General features: G+C 40.8%; 1 protein-coding gene across 2 annotated transcripts in view; it reads right to left on the bottom strand.

The window, feature by feature from the left end:
- Positions 1 to 21609, bottom strand: part of PDE4B (phosphodiesterase 4B) — a 544019-nt gene that overhangs the window by 122985 nt on the left and 399425 nt on the right. For both annotated transcript variants that reach the window (XM_025288533.3, XM_025288534.3), the window contains 3 exons: positions 18548 to 18584; positions 18346 to 18416; positions 4706 to 4755 (listed from right to left, as the gene is read on the bottom strand). In XM_025288533.3, the coding sequence (XP_025144318.2) occupies positions 4706 to 4755; positions 18346 to 18416; positions 18548 to 18584 (158 nt within the window). The remainder of the gene's footprint in view (positions 1 to 4705; positions 4756 to 18345; positions 18417 to 18547; positions 18585 to 21609) is intronic.

Here is a 21609-nt window from a genome sequence, read left to right on the forward strand (position 1 = left end):
GACTACATACAGCCTACCAGGCTCTTCCGCCATGGGATTTTCCAGGCAAGAGCAGGCAGGCTCTTTACCACTAGCGCCACCTGGGAAGCCCCCTTTCCTTTGTAATTCCCTCCAATTTCTCCTTTGTCATGGTGGCCACAGCCTGTGGTAACAAAATTGATTTTATTAGTATTTGTTCATAAGTGTTGTAACCCTGCTTGACATTTCTTGCTTAATGTGAAAACCGAGTTCTGCTTGTGTTGGGCTTCATTTCCAGTCATCTGACTCAGATCAGCTCTCAGGCCACTGCTGTGTTTCTCAGAGAGCCCTTCACTCATGCACACACAGTCCATCTCTCAGTCTAGGCTCTGGCTGCTCTGGCAAAGAATGAGAAATGAATCAAGGTCATGACTTTCTGAATTTCTTACTTTTTGAGCTACTCCAAGGTAACTCATGGAGCTTCTTGTTTGCCCCTCAAATAGACCCTGTGTCTGACACACCCACATGAACCTCCAGGGGGATGTTCATAATCAAGCAAAGACATGGAAGAAATTCATACTGAGAAATAGGCTTTTCAGGAGAAAGTTTCTTCTGTTTTATTAACCAGTAAAAAGCCATTTCCTCCCTAGAGTCTCCTGGAGGACATGTTTTAGAAGAACTGGATTCCCATGAGCACTAAAAAAATATTAATTAAGTCTGTTTCTCACTTAGGCCAACCTATTTCAGACTTACTGGAAAGCCCTATATTTTCTCATCCTATTTCTCCATTCACAGGCTTTGCTTGAAATACAACTAATTGACGGTGTTGAAAATCCCCATGAATCAGGATTGTGGACAGCCAAGCTGAGAGAGGCTTCGGGCCTGCAGCAGTCTAGCCTGAAGTCCTCAATGCAGTTCTCTAGTCATCTTTGTGACGCAGTTTGCTGTCACTTCCCATGACCCATGGCCTTGGGGGCTGTTGTTTATAACGTTACATGGGTGATGTTCCTGCTCAAATACATTCATTAGTAAATTTTGGAAGAAGAAAATTAGCATCAAATATTTCACCTTACACATTGATTTGGCTGCTAAAGTGCTCTATATATGATTTTGTTGTTCAGTTGCTCAGTCGTGTCTGATTCTTTGCAACCCCATGGACTGCAGCATGCCAGGCTTCCCTGTCCTTCATTATCTCCTGGAGATTGCTCAAACTCATGCCCATTGAGTTGGTGATGCCATCTCAATATAATATGTAATATCATATAATATGTCATATATGACACATATTATTAAAAATCAAGTCACATGTATAATACTCAGAAGTGCTGGCCATTAAAAGGAATACTTCCCTAATCCTTTTGCAAAGCAAAGATCATTCTGTAAATGCAGTGAACACAATAATTTATCCTTTCAGTATCTTCTTACTTTCATGATATACCAGTGATCACTACTGAAATCCATGCAAAAGCAAGGGATGGTTTGGGCAGAAAAACTGGAACATTCATCACACACACACACACACACACACACACACACATTGATTTTCCTCAATTATCTTTTTTTTTTTTTTTTGAAAACAATTTGGGGGCCTGATATCCTAAGAATTACTTCAACTTTCCATTTTGAATGTATACAGATGACAGAACCTTAGGTCCTGCCTTGTGTTGGAGTGTTCTTTTTTCAATTCTATTTTTTGCCCTTTCTGTTCCAATCCTTGCACATCATGTAGAAAAGGCCTGAAATTCATGCCTGCAAAAAGGCAAAATGTGATAAAAATTGAGATGCTCATTAAATTTCACAGTGTTAACATTTTCAACACCCCCAGGAGGATTTACTACATTTTCTCCTTAATGCAGGAGCATATGATTTCCACCTTGCTCTATATTCTGGGTTTTAAATCCTCTATTATTCTACTCTGGCTTTCCTATTTAAAGCACAAAATGTCAACTTTTTAGGTTTAACTTTTTTTGTTCGAAACCTATAAGAATGACCATAGAGATTTAGATCGTGCAGCTATAGAGTATGTTTCAAACTTCTTTCAATTTTGATGTAATAACTGATTTAAAAAAAAAAAATAGTAAAAACACACAGTTGAATACTTATCATAGCCATGGAGATAAAATACTGACTCATTATTAAAACTTAATTTATGAGTTTTTTCTTTAAGATAAAGTCCCCAAACTTTATGTAGTTCTCCTGCTCAGTTTAATTTTTACCTGTCTTCCTGCTATGTGAAAATAACCACACAGAAGCATCTTAAATGATAAGGCGATGAATACAGTATAGACAGCCCCTGCCTTCAAGAAGCTCCAATGAAGGAGGCATATAAGCCACAAATTGTAGCATATTCTAGAATGGAATTCTTTCCATAGCACACAAAAAAGGGAACAATTACACTGATTAAAAAAAAAAAAAAAAAAAAAAAAAAAACACTGAGGGAAAAGGTATTGCAGACTGAGAGGCTGGATTTGATTTCCCTCATGAATTTACTCAGTTACTGATCAATTTGTAAGAGCAAATGTACCAGTTTAACCATGGTTTTTGACAAATAAGTTTTAAAATACATTCCATTTCCTCCATTTAGATTCTTTTAAAAAAAAATGTTTTTAAAAGTAAAATAAAGGTTTCCTCTGGCTTTTCTCTGTCACTGTCTTAAACTTGCTTTTTGTACAAAAATATAGTTACCTAAGTCAGCCAGACTTTCACAACTGGTTGTTGTTAAATCTGTTTAAATTATTGTGGGTTTCATGTATCTTTTATCTTAGATTTCAACAGAAATGCATAAGGTCAGCATTAGTGCTAATAAATGGAAACCTAATCTCATTATTATGATAAATCATTTTTTAAAGCAGCACCCCAGTTTTCAATTTTTCTGTGTGCTGTACGCCACTTGTTTTTCATTCCCCTTTAAAGTTTCTATTTAAACACACCTCTTTGTCATATGCTGATAAATATTAAAATAACAGGAAAAATCTGCTTGACTTATTTAAGCTGATAATAAGAACAAAACACAGGATGTGTGTGTCCTCCTTCCTTTTTTGACTGTGGTTAAGCGTTAAGAAGGTTTTGAAACCTATAATTACGTAATAATTGGTATCACTACATTCTCTTCCCAATGAAAAGTCAGGATTTTTGTAGTTTGCCACAAAGACAGACAAAAACAAATTGCCTAAGTATTATTGTCATTTCTTTGGTCCATTGTTTTAAAAGAATTTAGCAAAAGAACTCTCCAGTTGCCAAGCTGTAGTTATTGTGCCAATAATCACAATATGATCTTTCCAACAGCATCTTTGGCTAATGAGCTAATTTATAGAACTCGAAATATCACATATTTTCCTAATGTTTGTCAGTATTCATTATAAGAAAAAGAAAACATAGTTTAAAGATTCAAATTGCTGTCCAAAGCATCTTGGGAAATTTGGCTAATAGAAATGGGAGCGACAGTGTCTCATGAATGGGCCAAGATGATGAAATGATAGGAGTTTCAAAACTACCCGCTTTGATCTCCAAATCTGTAACACCAGTTATATGTTAAAACACTCTAGTTATTTAGTTTCTTTTCATAAAACTTCTATAGGAAATAGTACATCAGCACATCAAGGTTTTTAAAGTTCATGGATAGATTACCATTTTCTTTCATTTCATGTCTTAGGACTTGACCTTACTTAATATCTTCCTTTTATTCTTGTTCTCAATCTTTTTCTCACAAAAATATTTTTAAGGCATGTAACATAAATACTTCAGAAGCCAATGAGCCAATGGGACCCCCAGCTTTTGTTCTCCACTTTTAAAAGTTGGACTTGTGTATTATTTCTGTTATATGTATGACCATCATACCAGGAAGAAAACACAGCATCTGAGCAAGAAAGATCAAAAGAATAAAGCAAAGGGTAACACAGAAACCTATGAGGCAACGTTAGGTGTTAAATGGAAATACAGACTCCTATGAGGCAACATTAAGTGTTAGGTGATCTCATCATGAGTTCATCTTACTTGTTTCTCCTGTGGTTCTACTCAAGTCCACTGCTCTACTAGTGGGAGAGATTCAAGAGGAAAAACTCCATTTCACACTTTAAAACAATGTCATCTAGCTGGTTGCATCTTATGCAAGAAGAATTTCATGCTCAACACATCTCCAGGATAGATGTTCCTTCAATGTGGCCCTTCCTCTCTGCAGCTCTCAACTCCACATGAGAAGCATATTCACAGTATTAACAAACAAGAGGTTAGGTTTCTTTTTTAAAAAAACACCTTTGAGGAACAAAGTTGGATGACCTCCAAGGGAAATGATTTGTGACCTGGAAAAAGCCTTTGGTTTCACACCTGGAAAGGATGTAGATTCAAGTGGGATGTATAGTTGACGCTAAGAGGAAAACCACTAACATTCACTGTGGGGCCCTCAGGCCAATGCAGAGGCACCTGGGGCCTTTGAGGTTAGCTCCCCCGGAGTTCACTGGGGCCGGCAAGCTGAGGTCAAGGTTGTACTCCGGCTCTGGTTCCAGGAAGCAGCATGACCACACATCCATCACATTCTGAAATTGGAGGCATGCATATGATGGGAAAATTATTTAATGCTGCTTTTCATTTGGTTTCATGTGGACTACAGTAAAGTTCTAGTCTGCCTTTGAAAAGAGTCACCAAGAGACAGATTGGGAGCAAACAAATGCTATTATTCTAGAAAAGGGTCTAGAAAAGAGGTACATTTATTATTTTGAAATATGGAGATAAGCCTGATGACATGGCTTACCTGGCAGGTTGACTCTGGAGACAGATGGCTGACCAGCAGCTGGAGACCTCCTATGGAGAGGGAGAGAAAAGAAGGCTTGAGTCTCTGTAAGAATACCCTTCCCTGCACCCCCCTGATCACTGAGGAGTTTTCCAGGTCAGAATGAGCTATCAAGTGACATCATGCCATCTCCGGAAGGCAGGCTCCTGTAACTCGGGTGATGACGGTGATTCTCCCATCCAGATGGCCTGGAATTTCCCTCTGCCCAGCCTCCAGGATGCTCCAACACTCCAGGAAGGAAGTCATTTACTCCAGGTCCCTAACCAGTCCTTCTGTTTTAGCTTTCCCTGCCCCGGGTGGCCCTTGAAGATGATACACTTGATCAGAAATGACATCAAATGTAAGAGCAAATCTCAACTCCTTCGGGCAGTGCTTAAAGGAGAGGAATGCTTGGATGTGAATCGGTCTAGGTCTCCCACTTTTACACCTTAGAAACCTGAGAGTGGGAGAAGTGAAGTCACTTACCAAAGATCCCTGAGCCATTAGGAACAGTAATCCAGGTGGCTTAATTTATGGAAAGGCCTTTTCTTGGTAGAACTGGGCATTTTTCTATATCACAAAGCAAGCCTGCTCAAGTTAAGAGTCAGATGAAGCAAGCAGATAAATCCATGCCCCACAATTACAGGGGTTCTTTCTCCTTTTCTTTCTTGTTTTTATTTTTTCTTTATTCATCTTTTATATCCCCCACCCCACAAACCCTAATTTTCTTGCCATTCTTCTCATGCTTTGCCAGGCTCTCCAGGATTCCTGGTGCATTGTTGGAAAGCCTCCCAGAAACAGGAATGAGCAGTGGCCCTCAAGCTTTAGGGTGCATAGAATCACCTGGAGAGCTGATTAAGACACACTGCTGAACCTTACTTCTAGGGTTTCTGGTTCAGTCTGCCAGCGTTGAGCTTAAGAGTCTGCATTTCTAACTCATTCCAAGTGATGCTGCTGCTGCTAACCTTGTTGCTGTTGCTGTTCAGTTGCTCAGTCCTGTCTGACTCTTTGTGACCCCATGGACTGCAGCAAACCAGGCTTCCCTTTCCTTCACCAGCTCCCAGAGTATGCTTAAACTCAGGTCCATTGAATTGGTGACACCATCCAACCAATTCATCCTCTGTCGTCCCCTTCTTCTCCTGCCCTCAATCTTTCCCAGCGTCAGGGTCTTTTCCAATGAGTTGGCTCTTCATACATGGTGGCCAAAATAATGGAGCTTCAACTTCAGTCCTTCCAATGAATATTCAGGATTTATTTCCTTTATGATTGACTGGTTTGATCTCCTTGTTGTCCAAGGGACTCTCAAGAGTATTCTCCAACAGCACAGTTCAAAAGCATTAATTCTTTGATGCTCAGCCTTCTTTATGGTCCAATTCTCACATCCGGACATGACTACTAGAAAAACAATAGCTTTGACTATATGGACTTTTGTTGGCAAAGTGATGTCTCTGTTTTTTAATATGCTTTCTAGGTTTGTCATTGCTTTTCTCCCAAGGAGTAAGCACCTTTTAATTTCATGGCTGCAGTCACCATCCTCAGTGATTTTGGAGCCCAAGAAAATAAAGTCTGCCACTGTTTATATACCTTCCCCATCTATTTGCCATGAAGTGATAGGACTGGATGCCATAGTCTTAGTTTTACGAATGCTGAGTTTTAAGCCAGCTTTTTCACTCTCCTCTTTCACCTTCATCTAAAGGCTCTTTAGGTCCTCTTCACTTTTGGCCATTAGGATGATATCATCTGCATATCTGAGGTTGTTGATATTTCTCCCAGCAATCTTGATTGCAGCTTGAGCTTTATCTAGCCTGCCATGTCACATGATGTACTCTGCATATAAGTTGAATAAGCAGGGTGACAATATACAGCCTTGACATTCTTCTTTCTCAATTTTGAAGCAGTTTGTTGTTCCAAGTCTGGTTCTAACTGTTACTTCTTGGCCTGCATACAGGTTTCTCAGGAGGCAGGTAAGGTGGTCTGGTATTCTCATCTCTTTAAGAATTTCAAGTTTGTTGTGATCCACACAGTCAAAGGCTTTAGTGTACTCAATGAAGCAGAAGTAGATGTTTTTCTGGAATTTTCTTGCATTTTTCTATGATCCAACAGATGTTGGCAATTCGTTCCTCTGCCTTTTCTAAATCAAGTTTTTACATCTGGAAGTTCTTGGTTCACATATTGCTGAAGCTTAGCTTGAAGGGTTTTGAGCATTACTTTGCTAGTATGTGAAATGAGCGCACTTGTAAGGCAGTTTGAACATTCTTTGGCATTGCCTTTCTTTGGGATTGGAATGAAAACTGACCTTTTCCTTGCAAGTCCAAGGAACTCTCAAGAGACTTCTCCAGTACCACAATTTGAAAGCACCAGTTCCTCAGTGCTCAGCTTTTTTTATGTTCCAAGTCTCACACTCGTACATGACTGCTGGAAAAACCATAGCTTGACTATGCATATGTATACACACACACACACACACACATATATATTTGGTCTTTGGCTCAATTCTTGGCACAGAGCTCCTAAAATCCTAAGAGCTTCCTCAGTGAGGAGAGAAAACCAGTCAATCAAACCAGTCAATCCTAGAGGAAATCAACCCTGAATATTCATTGGAAGGACTAAGGGAAGGAAGAGAAAGGGACAATAGAAGATGAGATGGTTGAATGGCATCACCGACTCAATAGACATGAGTTTGAGCAAACTCCTGGAGATAGTGAAAGACAGGGGAGCCTGTTGTGCTGCAGTCCACGGGAGTGCAAAGAGTTGGACACAACTTATGAAATGAACAACAACAAAGTGAAGAAAGCCATCTTTGATATGTGTTTTTTGACATGTTAATGAAGTGACCTTTGGACCAACAACTAGGCAATCTAAGGAGAAGGCTAGGTGCCAGACTACCCAATCACTCAATTAGAGAGTTTGAACTTTAGGCCACCTGGAACCTCTGAGGAGGCGAGAGAGGCCGGAAATTGAGTTCAACCATCAGTGGCCAATAATTTAATCAATCATACATCTGTAATGAAGCTTTCATAAAAATTCAAAAAGCCTGGGTTGGTGAACATCATTCAGAAAGAATGATGCACTCAGAGAGCTTAGGAGCTTTGCCATCCTCTCCTCCCTACCCACTACCCCTCAACCCCGGAACCTCCTGTATCTGGCTATTCCTGAGTCATATCCATTTATAACAAAGCTGTGATCTAGTAAGTAAAATGTTTCTCTAGGCTCTGTGGGCTCTTCTAGTAAGTTAATTGAACCCAAGGAAGGGGTCACAGGAACTTCCAACCTATAGCCAGTGGATCAGATACCTACAAGAACCTGGGCTTGCCAATGGGGTCTGAAGTGTGTGTGTGTGTGTGTGTGTGTGTGTGTATTGGGGGGACAGTCTCATAGGACTGGGCCCTTAACCTGTGAGGTCTGACACTATCTCCAAGTAAATCATGTTAGAACTTCATTGACTTATAGGACACCCAGCTAGTGCTTGGATGTGTGGGGAAGAAAAAAAGACCTGGTATCCAGAATCACACCTTCAAATGCCACCTTCTCCAAGGAATGTGGTTATAGGGGAGGAAAACTTGCTACTCCAAATGTCTCTTAGCATGTGAATGGTTTCAAGCTGAAAAGGCCCCAAAGACTGAGCTTTCCCTTCACTGACTAAAGGAATGTCAATAGAGGAACAGAGCTATCACAATAGATAAGAGTAGTATGAACTAGGTATGCTAGACAAGGAGGAACCCAGGAGAGTCTGTTTGTCAAAATTCCATTCTATGTTTCACTGTCTCCATATAGCCCAGCAAACATTTATTTACCAAACATTTGCTTTTCCATTTCCATGTCAATTGCCTTCCTTCCTTTTCAAGTCCCAACCCCCTACCCCACAATATTCTCTTTTGTCTTTAGCTGAAAATGCTGCTTAAGGGGAGGGTTTCAGCCATTTAGTCACCACTCAGTTTTCCTGGGTCTGTTCCATATACGCATGTTATTAGACATTTGTTTGACTTTCTCTTATTAATCTGTCTCATGTCAACTTAATTCTTAGACCAGCCAGGAAAACCTAGAAGTAAAGAGGAAAATTTCTTCCTTCTTGAAAATATCATTCTCTTAGCTAAAAAATGACCCTTCCACTAATCTCCCCTGGCACTGCATTTGTACCTTTAGGGTTATTTTGTCATGTTACAACTCATATGGTCATGGACTATCCCCATGTCTAATCTATGACCCATTGATGGTGGGGTCCAGTTATTATCCCTTTCCATATGCCTTCTGCAGGACCTACCAACTTGCCTTGTGAAGAGTAGGAACTCCATAAATATTAGAAAACTATATGATGTGAAAATGATTTGAGAAGCCTAGCACCATATAAATGTTTTATCTGGTTTCCTTTTTCCATATAGCCTTAGTTCTACATACTCCTCACTGTTCCTCAGACACAGAAAATGCTTGTGTTGCTGTGTCATTTGAATCCGTTTTGCTCAGTTGACCACTATTCTCTTCCTCTTTAAGTGGCAAACTCCTTCACATGTTCTAGGACTGCACTCCAGCATCACCTCTTCAGAGAAATCTTCCCTCCTCTGACTAGTCATTGCGTTACTTGTACTTTTCCATGCTTGTCTCACCCTAGTGCTGCTCTTACTGCATTACAATCCCCATTTTCCCATCTTCTCAACTTACCTGTGAGAACTTTAAGCAAAGACTGAATCTCATTCACCTTTGTAACCTTGGAATTGGCAAAATATTTGATACAACATAGGTAGCTGATAGGTGTTGATTAGATTAATAATATACTTTTAAATATTTTTATTTTACCTATCTTCCTGAGTTCCAAAGAAAATGTCTGCAAAAAGAGACATAGAAATAAGAGACCCTAAATTTGGAAATCTCTGCTTCCTTAATAGTACAGCAATGCATTGCGCCTGATTCTTCCAATAACTTCTTTAAAACTACACAATTTAAATAATTTAAATTCCTTTGTCCTAGCAGTTATTTTGAAAATATAACTTTTATTTATAGCTATTAATTCAGGTAAGCATCTGTGTGTGTAAGCTTCAGAAAAGCAAGGACTACCTGGGTCAGGAAGATCCCCTGGAGAAGGAAATGGCACCCCACTCCAGTATTCTTGCCTGGGAAATCCCATAGATGGAGGAACTTGGAGGGCTAAAGTCTATGGGGTCTTAGTGACTAAACAACAACATTTATAAAGGTCTGTCACTTTTCTCAAGATCCAGTACAAAGAAGAAGCTCACTATATTTGAAATGAACGAATGATGTCTGGTGGGTGCAGTATTGCTTGTGGGGCATGAGAGTGCCAGAAGAAAATGGCCACTGCGAGTCCAAAGGTCCCTAACTTATGGAATAATCATAAGTTCTACTCCTGGGTTGTAAAGGTGGTGATATTAATAGGGAGGATAACATGGCCACAGCAGTTAATACTTTCCAGCCCTGAATAGCACAGTGGAAAAAGAGCTGGACTATGAATAAGAAGACAGGAATTCTAATCCTGGTTCTGGCACCTTCTAACTATATAGCCCTGGGCAACTCACTGAAATTCTCAGTTTCTTCCTCACTTGGGGAGAACAGGCAGCAAGTAACATTTACTGCTAATTTACAATGTGCCAGCTCCTGTGTGAGAGGTTTTACATATATTTCCTCCCTCACTCTGAGGAAATTTGGCTAGGTTTTTTCCAGCTCTGAATGCTCAAGATTTTATTATTCTCAGCTAATTTAAGTCCCATGCCAAAGGACACAAAGCAATGAAAGACACTTCAGATATATACTGAAAAAAAAATTCAGTGGCTATTAATTCTTTTTCAAAGATTTCATATAATGTTGATTTAATTACACTTTGGAAGAATGTTAATGCAGTGATGTAACATGATCTCCTGGAAGCCACCAGTGATACTAGTGATGTTACTGACAGAGCTGGATGATGAGGGACACCTCTTTGCTCCAGCTCTATTCCCTGGCTATCAGACTGCTGAATGGCAGGCATTCTCATTCACATGCGATTCCTCCAGCAGTCTGTTGAAAGCCAGTAAATGCTTTAGGGATGCTTATCTGAATTAACTCTAAATGAAAGCCTTAGTTTCAAAATTCCTGGGACAAAGGAAATATAGGTTTCAATTTGAAGCCAAGAAATACAAGCCCAATCAAGCAGCCCTCAATAAAACATTTCATGGAAGTGCAAGGAAATCACCTCAACAGGAACTCTGAGATTTTTCACCCTTTGGGTGGTAAAGCTCAGACAATGGACTGCTTTTATACTAAGCAAAGAGCCAAAAGATAAAGGAAATCTTGACTTGTGAACAGTATAGTTCTATGTGGGAGTTCCTTTTCATATTAAAAAGAAAACACACACTACCCACATGTCTTATGAAAACCATTCTAAGGATATAATTATTACTTAAATTATTACATTCAAGTCAAGGAATGGCTCTCAGGAACCCAAGTCAAATATCCCAGAAAGCAACTTCTGAGTTCCATGAACCCTGCTGTTTCAGTTGTTGAGATCAGTGAATATCAGGGTTGGGGTGGGAAGGACAATCCTCTTAGTCTGGTGGATACATTCCTAATACATATTTTTGTCTTCAGTTGTCTTTATTTGTTTGATGGTATCGACTGGGAATAGAATGGAGTGCATTAAATGGACCCTCAGTTTTCTAGCCTGCTCCTGCCAGGCTGCCCCAATGTTCACTTCTGAGCCTGAGCTAGACCAAAGCAATCTCAGCTCCCTTTGGTGAAGCTCTACTGATGGACATGTTGGTTGGTGTTGATTTTAAGGAAGTACTTGAACTTAATAGGAGGATCAACTCTGTACAAATATGGGTATGAATTTGGGAATGACCATTGGAGAAGGAAATGGCAATCCACTCCAGTGTTCTTGCCTGGAGAATCCCAGGGACTGGGGAGCCTGGTGGGCTGCCGTCTATGGAGTCGCACAGAGTTGGACACGACTGAAGCGACTTAGCGGCAGCGGCAGCAGCAGCATTAGTCATTTTCACTGGAAGGACTGATGCTGAAGCTAAAGTTCCAATTCTTTGGCCACCTGATGCAAAGAGCCAAATCACTGGAAAAGACCCTGATGCTGGGAAAGATTGAGGGTAGGAGGAGAAAGGGATGACAGAAGATGGCTGATTGGATGACATCACCAACTCAACGGACATGAGTTTGAGCAAGCTCCGGGAGATGGTGAAAGACAGGGAAGCCTAGTGTGCTGCAGTCCATGGGGTCGCAAAGAGTTGGACACAACTGAGCAACTGAACAACGACACCAAATTAGATGCAACTTTCTTACTGCTGGGGATCTATTACATTTGCTGAGTGTGCTTTGGACCACAGGTGACACAAAGGGCCATGCTTTGGAGGGCAGTCCTCAGCCTGAGCCCTCAGTCCTCAGCTCTGGATGAGCTCTCTGTATGGCAGCTATGGTCCTAGGGCACTCTGTGTATAGCAACTCTGCATCTGTATGTGGTGCAAAACCCCAAGGCTATGGAAAAATCTGATTCCACAGAAACTGCTTCAGCTGACAGCCTGTAATCATCAGTGCGTATGTGCATGCTTAGTTGCTCAGTCGTGTCTGACTCTTTGGGACTGTAACCCACCAGGCTCCTCTGTTCATGGGATTCTCCAAGCAAGAATACTGGAGTGGATTGCCATGCCCTCCTTCAGGGGATCTTCCTGATCCAAAGATTGAACCCTTGTCTCCTGAGTCTCTTGCATTAGCTGGCTGATTTTTTACCATTAATGCCACCTAATCAGCAGGGTTAGAAGGAATTCCCTGATACTTTCACAGAGGAAAGACCTCCAAGCCCATGCTAAGAAAACAGTAACTGAAAACATTCCATCACATCACCCACCACACCTCTTCTCCCTGGAGCTGTGCAGTGTAGTGGTTTGGGGTTCTGCTATGCTAAAAAAGCCTTTGGAATGTACCCTTATTCACCCCTTCTTCCTCAATTCCCACCTCCATAATCTTGGTTCAGAGTTTCACTCTTCACAGTTTAATTCTTGAAACCCTTTCCTAGCTCATGTCTCTGCCTCAGGCTCTCTGACCTTCAGCTATTCCATAAGTTCTTAAATGACTCTCTTCCAAAACCTTCAGAGATTTCATCCCATGATGCAAAAGACTGAATAGTAGTAAATGTGAAAGTGTAGTAAATGGAAAGACGTGAGATAATAAAATATGTATATTTTATAATATATATATATATATATATATATATATATAGGTCTCTGCCCTGCTTCCTGATACAGAGCTCCCCAAACTCCTGTAATTTCCTTAGAAAGAAGAGCACTGGGAGCATCTTTTGTTCTAAAGGGGTGACTCTGCATCCTGGGTGACTCCTGGATGGGAGCTGGTCACCCGAAGTACCGAGCCATGAATAGAAGCTTAGAATTTTCAGCCATATCCCTCATCCTCCAGAAAGGAGAGAAGGGCTGGGGATGGAGTTCATCATTGATCATGACTATGTGAAGAAACCTCCTTCAAATCCTAATAATACAGGTATCAGAGAGCTTCCAGGCTGGCAAACACATCCACACCAGGAGGGTGATACACCCCAGCTCCATGAGGATGGACCCTCCCAGGCTTGGCCTTGTGTGTCTTTTCATCAGGCTGTTCACCTGTATCCTCTATCACATCCTTTAATAAACTGGTAAACATATGTAAGTGTTTCCTTAGATTCTGTGAGCAGCTCAGGCAAATTAATGAGACCTGGGGGAGGGGCGGGTTAAAATAAATTAGATACAGGTTGAAATAGAATAGATATAGATTCATTAGAATCTACAGCTGGTGTGATCAGAAGCACAGATGATAATCTGAGCTTATGACTGGTGTCTGAAAAGTGGGGAGCAAGGCAGTGTGCAATCTTGTGGGACTGAGCCCTTAACCTGTGGGATCTGACGCTATCTCCATATAGAGAGTGTTGGGATTGAATTAAACTGTCAGACATCCAGTTGGTGTCCAACATTTGCTTGTAATCGTGGTGGGAAATTTCCATGGATTGGTGACCAGACGTGTCAGAAATGAAGTGTTTTGTGTGGATAGTAAAGAAGACTCATAGGAAGACAAAGCCCATGTGGGAAGAACTAAGTTTCTCACTACATAGGAAGGAAAAAAATTGAGTTTTCCTTACAAAAGAGCACTGCAAGAATTAGGATGCCCGGTTTCAAGACTGGTTTGGCGTGTCTCCAGAAGTGAGCTGTTTTTGCACTAATCATTTGGTTTCCCTGAGCTCTGGTTCCTTGTCCATTGAGCAGAGGCAACATGCCTGTCACATCACAAATCTTATTTATGGTGATGCTAACTGAGATAATGGACATGAAAACTCCAAAGTGTCACACTATTTCTGGCTCCAGCAAGATAAATGTAACCATCACTTACAATAATTCACATTTATTGAGCACTTACCATGTGCTATAAGTTGTTATAAATGCTTTACAAATATTAACAAATTTCATTCTCAGAACAACCCTATTTACAGACTGGGAAACTGAGCTCCAGAGAGGTGAAATAATTTCCCCAAGTCACAATAATTTTCAATAGGTAGAATTGAGTTAGGAAGTGATAAATAAGGCCCCAGAAGCCATATTCTGTAAAGAAAAAAAAGTGGGGAAACAGAAAGGATCACTTTTGAAAAAGTAATTTTCTAAACATTTCTCTAACAATTATTAATTCAGAGAATTAATGATGAATACTTATGGAGCAAACACTATTTGTCAGGTGTTCTGCTAATTCTTAGAGAGTCAAGGAAAAGGAAATGTAATTTTCAAGGTCCTTACAAGACACACAGTCTAGTAGTAGGGGTGGCAAAGATCCATCCATGATTTGCAGAGTGTTCTGAGGCCACTGAAGGACGCTCAGCCAGGCTTGACAGGGTCGGGGCAAGCATCCTGGTGAAGGTGACACAGAGGTGTGTTATAAAGGACAAGCAAGATTCAGTGGCACAATCAATGGAAGGTGGAGAGAGACACTTTAGGAGGTGAGAACAGTAAGTCCATGATTAGGATATAGAATAGAACACGCAGGGAACAAACATGATGCAGTTGATAGAACGTGATGTCATGTGGCCAGACTCCTGGTCTGATTGTACACCTCTGTACCTCTGGGAATGTCCCATTAGATCGGAAATCCTGAAAAGGGCAGAGAACTTGTATGTTCTGGTCACTAATTATATCACCAATGCCTGGTACAAGGTGGTGCTCAATACATATTTGTTAAGTACAAACAAAAATATGTGGATGAATAGTATCTGAATAAATACTTGTTGAGAGAATTATTTAATAATAAACACAGAGCATCTCTGCAAATGAGGGCTTTCCTTGTGGCTCAGCTGGTAAAGAATCCGCCTGCAATGCTGGAGATCAGGGTTCTATCCCTGGGTTGGGAAGATCCCCTGAAGAAGGGAAAGGCTACCCACTGCAGTATTCTGGCCTGGAGAATTCCATGGACTGTATAGCCCATGGGGTCACAAAGAGTCAGAGATGACCGAGCGACTTTTACTCACTTCACCACTGCAAATGAGGTTGGGAAAGCTTCTAGCTTTCCTGTATACTGCATCCAATGTAAACTCGATCAACTATCAATCCAACTAGCTTGAGTTAGATCACAAGACACCTTGGGGCCAAGCACCTGCATTCATCTTAATGATTAGACAGTGAACCACTGAAGCTGGAAAGTGACACAGTCACACAGTAGTGAAAAAGATGATTACGGTGGCACTTTGGAGAACAATTTAGAGGAGGAGAAACTGATGATGGGAAAAACTCCATAGAAATATGCAGGACCATCTCACAGGAAGCCCCCGTGAAAAATGATAGAACAGTGAAAGGAAAAGTTAGCTTTCAAGGTAGGGTATACTCTTACTTTTAATAATGCCATTCAATAAAAATTTGGATAAAAGCAAAACAGAGTGTTGAAGAATAATTTCAGAAAGACCAGAGAGACAGGATTTCCTACAGGGTGAACACTAGCTTAGAAAAATCAGGAGACTTAAGGTTTTGTCCTGGTGTGTCTTTAGCCTATGGTATGGTTGTTAGCAACTTCCTGGATTTCTGAGGGCCTAATTTCTCCTTCTGTAAAACAAAGCTGCTTAATCAATGGTCTCAAAGTTCTCCTCTGGCCCTACCATTCCAGGATCACGAGTTCTATGATCTCCTTTTCTTAAAAAAAAAAAAAAAATTATTTATTTTTGGTTGTGCTAGGTCTTCCTTGCTGCACATGACTTTCTCTAGTTGCAGTGAGCAGGGGCCACTCTTCATTGCTATTCTTTCTTGAGGCACACAGGCTTCTCATTGGGGTGGCTTCTTTTGTTGCAGAGCACAGGTTCTAGGCCCACAGGCTTCAGTGGTTGCGCCACATGGGCTCAGCTGTTGTTACAAATGGACTTCAGTTGCTCCACAGCACATAAAATCTTCCTGGATCAGGGATCGAACTTGTGTCCCCTGCATTGGTAGGCAGACTCTATCCACTGAAACACCAGGGAAGTTTGGTTCTATGACCTTCTGATTTCTGCGATGATTGTTAAATTGCTGGATAGTGAACGACATAGCCCTTAGACCCACAGATTGAAATGATTTTGGAGGAGAAAGCTACTGCCATATGATCAGCTCAAACCTTTCATTTAACAGATAAGGTGACTACAGTTCAGCCATGTTAGTTGAAATTGCCAAGCTTATGTAGCTCGTTAAAGACAGAAGAGAGGATAGTGCTACTCTTACTCATCAAATTACAAGCATCTGTTTATATATTACCGAAACATAGGCAACTTGGACCTGACCTTTTGTTACTTTTAATCTTAAGTTTGAACTTCTGAACTCATTAATAGCTTAATCCAAAATAAGTTTAATAGAATTTATGGTCTTTACTGATGAGTACTCATATATCTTAGATGACACCACCCTAATGGCAGAAAGTGAAGAGGGACTAAAAAGCCTCTTGATGAAAGTGAAAGAGGAGAGTGAAAAAGTTGGCTTAAAGCTCAACATTCAGAAAACAAAGATCATGGCATCCAGTCCCATCACTTCATGGGAAATAGATGGGGAAACAGTGGAAACAGTGGCTGACTTTATCTTTGGGGGCTCCAAAATCACTGCAGATGGTGATTGCAGCCATGAAACTAAAAGATGTTTACTCCTCGGAAGGAAAGTTATGACCAATCTAGATAGCATATTAAAAAGCAGAGACATTACTTTATCAACAAAGGTCTGTCTAGTCAAGGCTATGGTTTTTCCAGTGGTCATGTATGGATGTGAGAGTTGGACTGTGAAGAAAGCTGAGCACTAAAGAATTGATGCTTTTGAACTGTGGTGTTGGAGAAGACTCTTGAGAGTCCCTTGGACTGCAAAGAGATCCAACCAGTCCATTCTAAAGGAGATCAGTCCTGGGTGTTCACTGGAAGGACTGATGCTCAAGCTGAAACTTCAATACTTTGGCCACCTCATAGGAAGAGTTGACTCATTGGAAAAGACCCTGATGCTGGGAGGGATTGGGGGCAGGAGGAGAAGGGGATGACAGAGGATGAGATGGCTGGATGGCATCACTGACTCGATGGACATGAGTTTGTGTAAACTCCGGGAGTTGGTGATGGACAGGGTTGCTGGTGTGCTATGATTCATGAGGTCGCAAAGAGTTGGACACGACTGAGCAACTGAACTGAACTGAACTGATTCATATTTTCAAGCAGTAAATACAAAAGGAGAAAGGAAAAAAAAAATCTCATCCTTTCATTTGTTAAACTCTTGTCTACTAAGTGTTAAAGATACAAAGATTAATAAGATCTGGACTAATTTCTAACGTCTTTGGTTCAGTTCAGTCTCTCAGTCGTTTCCGACTCTTTGCGACCCCATGAACCACAGCACACCAGGTCTCCCTGTCCATCACCAACTCCCGGAATTCACCCATACCCATATCCATTGAGTCGGTGATGCCATGTAACCATCTCATCCTCTGTCGTCCCCTTCTCCTCCTCCCCTCAATCTTTCCCAGAATCAGGATCTTTTCAAGCGAGTCAGTTCTTTGCATCAGGTGGCCAAAGTATTGGAGTTTCAGCTTCACTATCAGTCCTTCCAATGAATATTCAGCAATGATTTTCTTTAGGATGGACTGGTTAGACCTCCTTGCTGTCCAAGGGACTCTCAAGAGTCTTCTCCAACACCATAGTTCAAAAGCATCAAGTCTTCGGCACTCAGCTTTCTTTATAGGCCAACTCTCACATCCATACATGACTATTGGAAAAACCATAGCCTTTAGAAAAACCATAGCCTTGACTAGACGGACCTTTGTTGACAAAGTAATGTCTCTGCTTTTCAATATGCTGTCTAGGTTGGTCATAACTTTCCTTCCAAAGAGTAAGCATATCTTAACTCCATGGCCACAATCACCATCTGCAGTGATTTTGGAGCCCAGTAAAATAAAGTCAGCCACTGTTTCTACTGTTTCCCCGTCTATTTGCCATGAAGTGATACCAGTTCTAAAATACTGTGGTGATCCATCCTACTTCCAAATGTTATCATGTACCCTAACCTAGAGAGGAGGACAAATTTCCATTCATTAGTGTTAAGTTGTGTGTTTGTGTGTGTTAGTGCTATTCAGTGTTTCACCTTTTGGAAGGGATTCATAACTTCACAAATATGTGTGCTTACTTATTGGATGTTCCGTGAAGGTTTGTCAGCAGAGTGAAGTTGTTTCTCACACTTCGCAAGCTGGCAAGGACCTAAAAGGAAAATATTTCCACAGTTAGGAGTGGTTAGGAACAAAAGGAGAGGGCTAGGTAGGTTCATAGACCACTCTTAGAAACTATACCCGGGGACAGAGCGAGAATGAACCAGGCAGCATGATACGTACCTGGGCAAAAGGTGTTACAATCAAGTCATCGCCATGTCTGGTGAAAAGAGAGAGAGAGAGAGAAAAAAAAAAACTTTAAAATGTATTTGCATTATAACTATGACATATAAACTGTCATTAAACTTCATCGGTGTTAGCAACATAAATGTTAGACAAGTCATTCTACCTGGGTATAAGGCAGGACTGATTTAGGCAGAGATGGGAATTTCAGGAACTTGAAAGAAAAAAGAAAAACCCACCAGGTTCATAGCTCCTCGATTTACAGTGGCTACACATAAAAACACTTGCAAGTAAGTTTATATCTTCAGGGTATATTCTCATTAAATAGCAGACCCAGAGAACTGTAATTCAAAGCGATTTGTGGATTTTGGTCGCCAGAGCCAGGAAATTCAAAGGGAGGGCTGCTCACAGGCACACACAGGGCTGGAAAAAATGGCCTAACAGTCTGGATAAAGGTTAACTTTGGATTTCCTGGCTTTTGTTGATTTGAACCACAGCCTTAATGCCATTTAAACACAGATTTCTGTCTGGGAATCCCATTACTTTTGTTTTTAATATAACTTTTTTCTTAAAGTACCCAAGGAAAAGCTTTTACGGGAGTGTAGGGATTGAACCTACTATTATCATATCACCATCTCTCACTTTGTCCCAAAGATTTGATTGAGCTGAGCCACATAAATTCTGTACTTGGGAATACTCAGAGGTGTGTTTTCAGGAGACTTCTCTCTCTGGTACAGGTTTTGATAAATCTTCTTAAATCCACATAGCAAGATCTCCATTAAAACCATTAGAGGACACGCTGGGCTGAGCTGTAGACACATAATCAGGCCAATTTGCTATCACAGTGTGAATCATAAGTTGCGCAGAAGGTAGTGGACAGTGAGTTTCCTTCACTGTCTGATCATCTGCTTTGTATCATAGATCACTGCACAAATATGGTACTTATTCGCTAGTTATCAGAGTGCAACCAATGGTTATTAAGCACCTGCCCAGCACCAGGCATCAGGTGAGGCCTTGGGATCCAGGCTTGGATAACACCTGTATCCTTGGGGACCTCTTCTCTAGTGTGGGTTTTTATTTTAGGGTTTCATTTAGTACAATATTTTCTGTTCTACTGTGGTTTTTAGCTAGAAGTCCCCCTTCAATTTCATCTAGTAAACTTTCTGTGCATCTGCTTTGTACAGTGACTATAAAAAGAACACTGACAAGACTAAGCATTCTTTGAGTGATTACCATCTGTCAGGTCCTCCGGGAAGCCTTGTTTAACTCTTGTAAGAAGACTTGAAGCAGCTAATCTTAGGCCTATTTTATAGATAATATCAAAGCTCAGAGTAGGTAAGCCATTACTTAACCAGCACATAGCTAATAAATGGAAGAACTAAGACTATCAGATTCCAAAAATCTGTGCTATTAACAAGAATGTTTTCCTATTTTTTGATGGCCCTGCATGGTTGACTAAATTCATGGTTGACAGAGTTCACGATCCCCTCAAATTAAAACAGGAGACAAAAAAAAAAACAAAAAACCCAAAACACTGCAGTAGATAGTATAAATCATATAAATATAGAATGAGAATATGAACAATTGATACTTAATGGGGGTACAAAGGAGAAGTGATAATTACGAATCAGACAAGGCAGGAAAGGCTTGATTGAACAGGTGGTACTTGAGATGAATTTGCAGGTATAGGCTTTAAAAGGTAGGGATGGTAGATGCTTCTAATGAGAGCAATACAAGAATAGAGGTCCTGAAATGGGAAAATACTGGACCTGGAGATGCTTGGTGGTTGTTTGGACAGAGCTGAGTACATAACAGACATTTGCAGAGGACAATACTCGAAGGTCCCCCACACTCATATTATGGACATTGTGAACAACGGTTGTGGAATTGGTGCTTAACTCTGCAGAAGAAATGAGGTTTGCGGTGAGATAGGCGAATGTGAAGTCAAGTGGGCCTTAGAAAGCATCACTACGAACAAAGCTAGTGGAGGTGATGGAATTCCAGTTGAGCTATTTCAAATCCTGGAAGATGATGCTGTGAAAGTGCTGCACTCAATATGCCAGCAAATTTGGAAAACTCAGCAGTGGCCACAGGACTGGAAAAGGTCACTTTTCATTCCAATCCCAAAGAAAGGCAATGCCAAAGAACGCTCAAACTACCACACAATTGCACTCATCACACATGCTAGTAAAGTAATGCTCAAAATTCTCCAAGCCAGGCTTCAGCAATACGTGAACCGTGAACTTCCAGATGTTCAAGCTGGTTTTAGAAAAGGCAAAGGAACCAGAGATCAAATTGCCAACATCCACTGGATCATGGAAAAAGCAAGAGAGTTCCAGAAAAACATCTATTTCTGCTTTATTGACTATGCCAAAGCCTTTGACTGTGTGGATCACAATAAACTGTGGAAAATTCTGAAAGAGATGGGAATACCAGACCACCTGACCTGCCTCTTGAGAAATCTGTATGCAGGTCAGGAAGCAACAGTTAGAACTGGACGTGGAACAACAGACTGGTTCCAAATAGGAAAAGGAGTTTGTCAAGGCTGTATACTGTCACCCTGTTTATTTAACTTATATGCAGAGTACATCATGAGAAACGCTGGGCTGGAAGAAGCACAAGCTGGAAATCAAGATTGCCGGGAGAAACATCAATAACCTCAGATATGCAGATGACACCACCCTTATGGTAGAAAGTGAAGAGGAACTCAAAAGCCTCTAGATGAAAGAGAAAGAGGAGAGTGAAAAAGTTGGCTGAAAGCTCAACATTCAGAAAACGAAGATCATGGCATCCGGTCCCATCACTTCATGGCAAATAGATGGGGAAACAGTGGAAACAGTGTCAGACTTTATTTTTTGGGGCTCCAAAATTACTGCAGATGGTGATTGCAGCCATGAAATTAAAGGATGCTTACTCCTTGGAAGGAAAGTTATGACCAAGCTTGATAGCATATTCAAAAGTAAAGACATTATTTTGCCAACAAAGGTCTGTCTAGTCAAGGCTATGGTTTTTCCACTGGTCATGTATGGATGTGAGAGTTGGACTGTGAAGAAAGCTGCTGC

This window comes from Bubalus bubalis, chromosome 6 (assembly GCF_019923935.1).
Source record: "Bubalus bubalis isolate 160015118507 breed Murrah chromosome 6, NDDB_SH_1, whole genome shotgun sequence".
Classification (NCBI taxonomy): domain Eukaryota; kingdom Metazoa; phylum Chordata; class Mammalia; order Artiodactyla; family Bovidae; genus Bubalus; species Bubalus bubalis.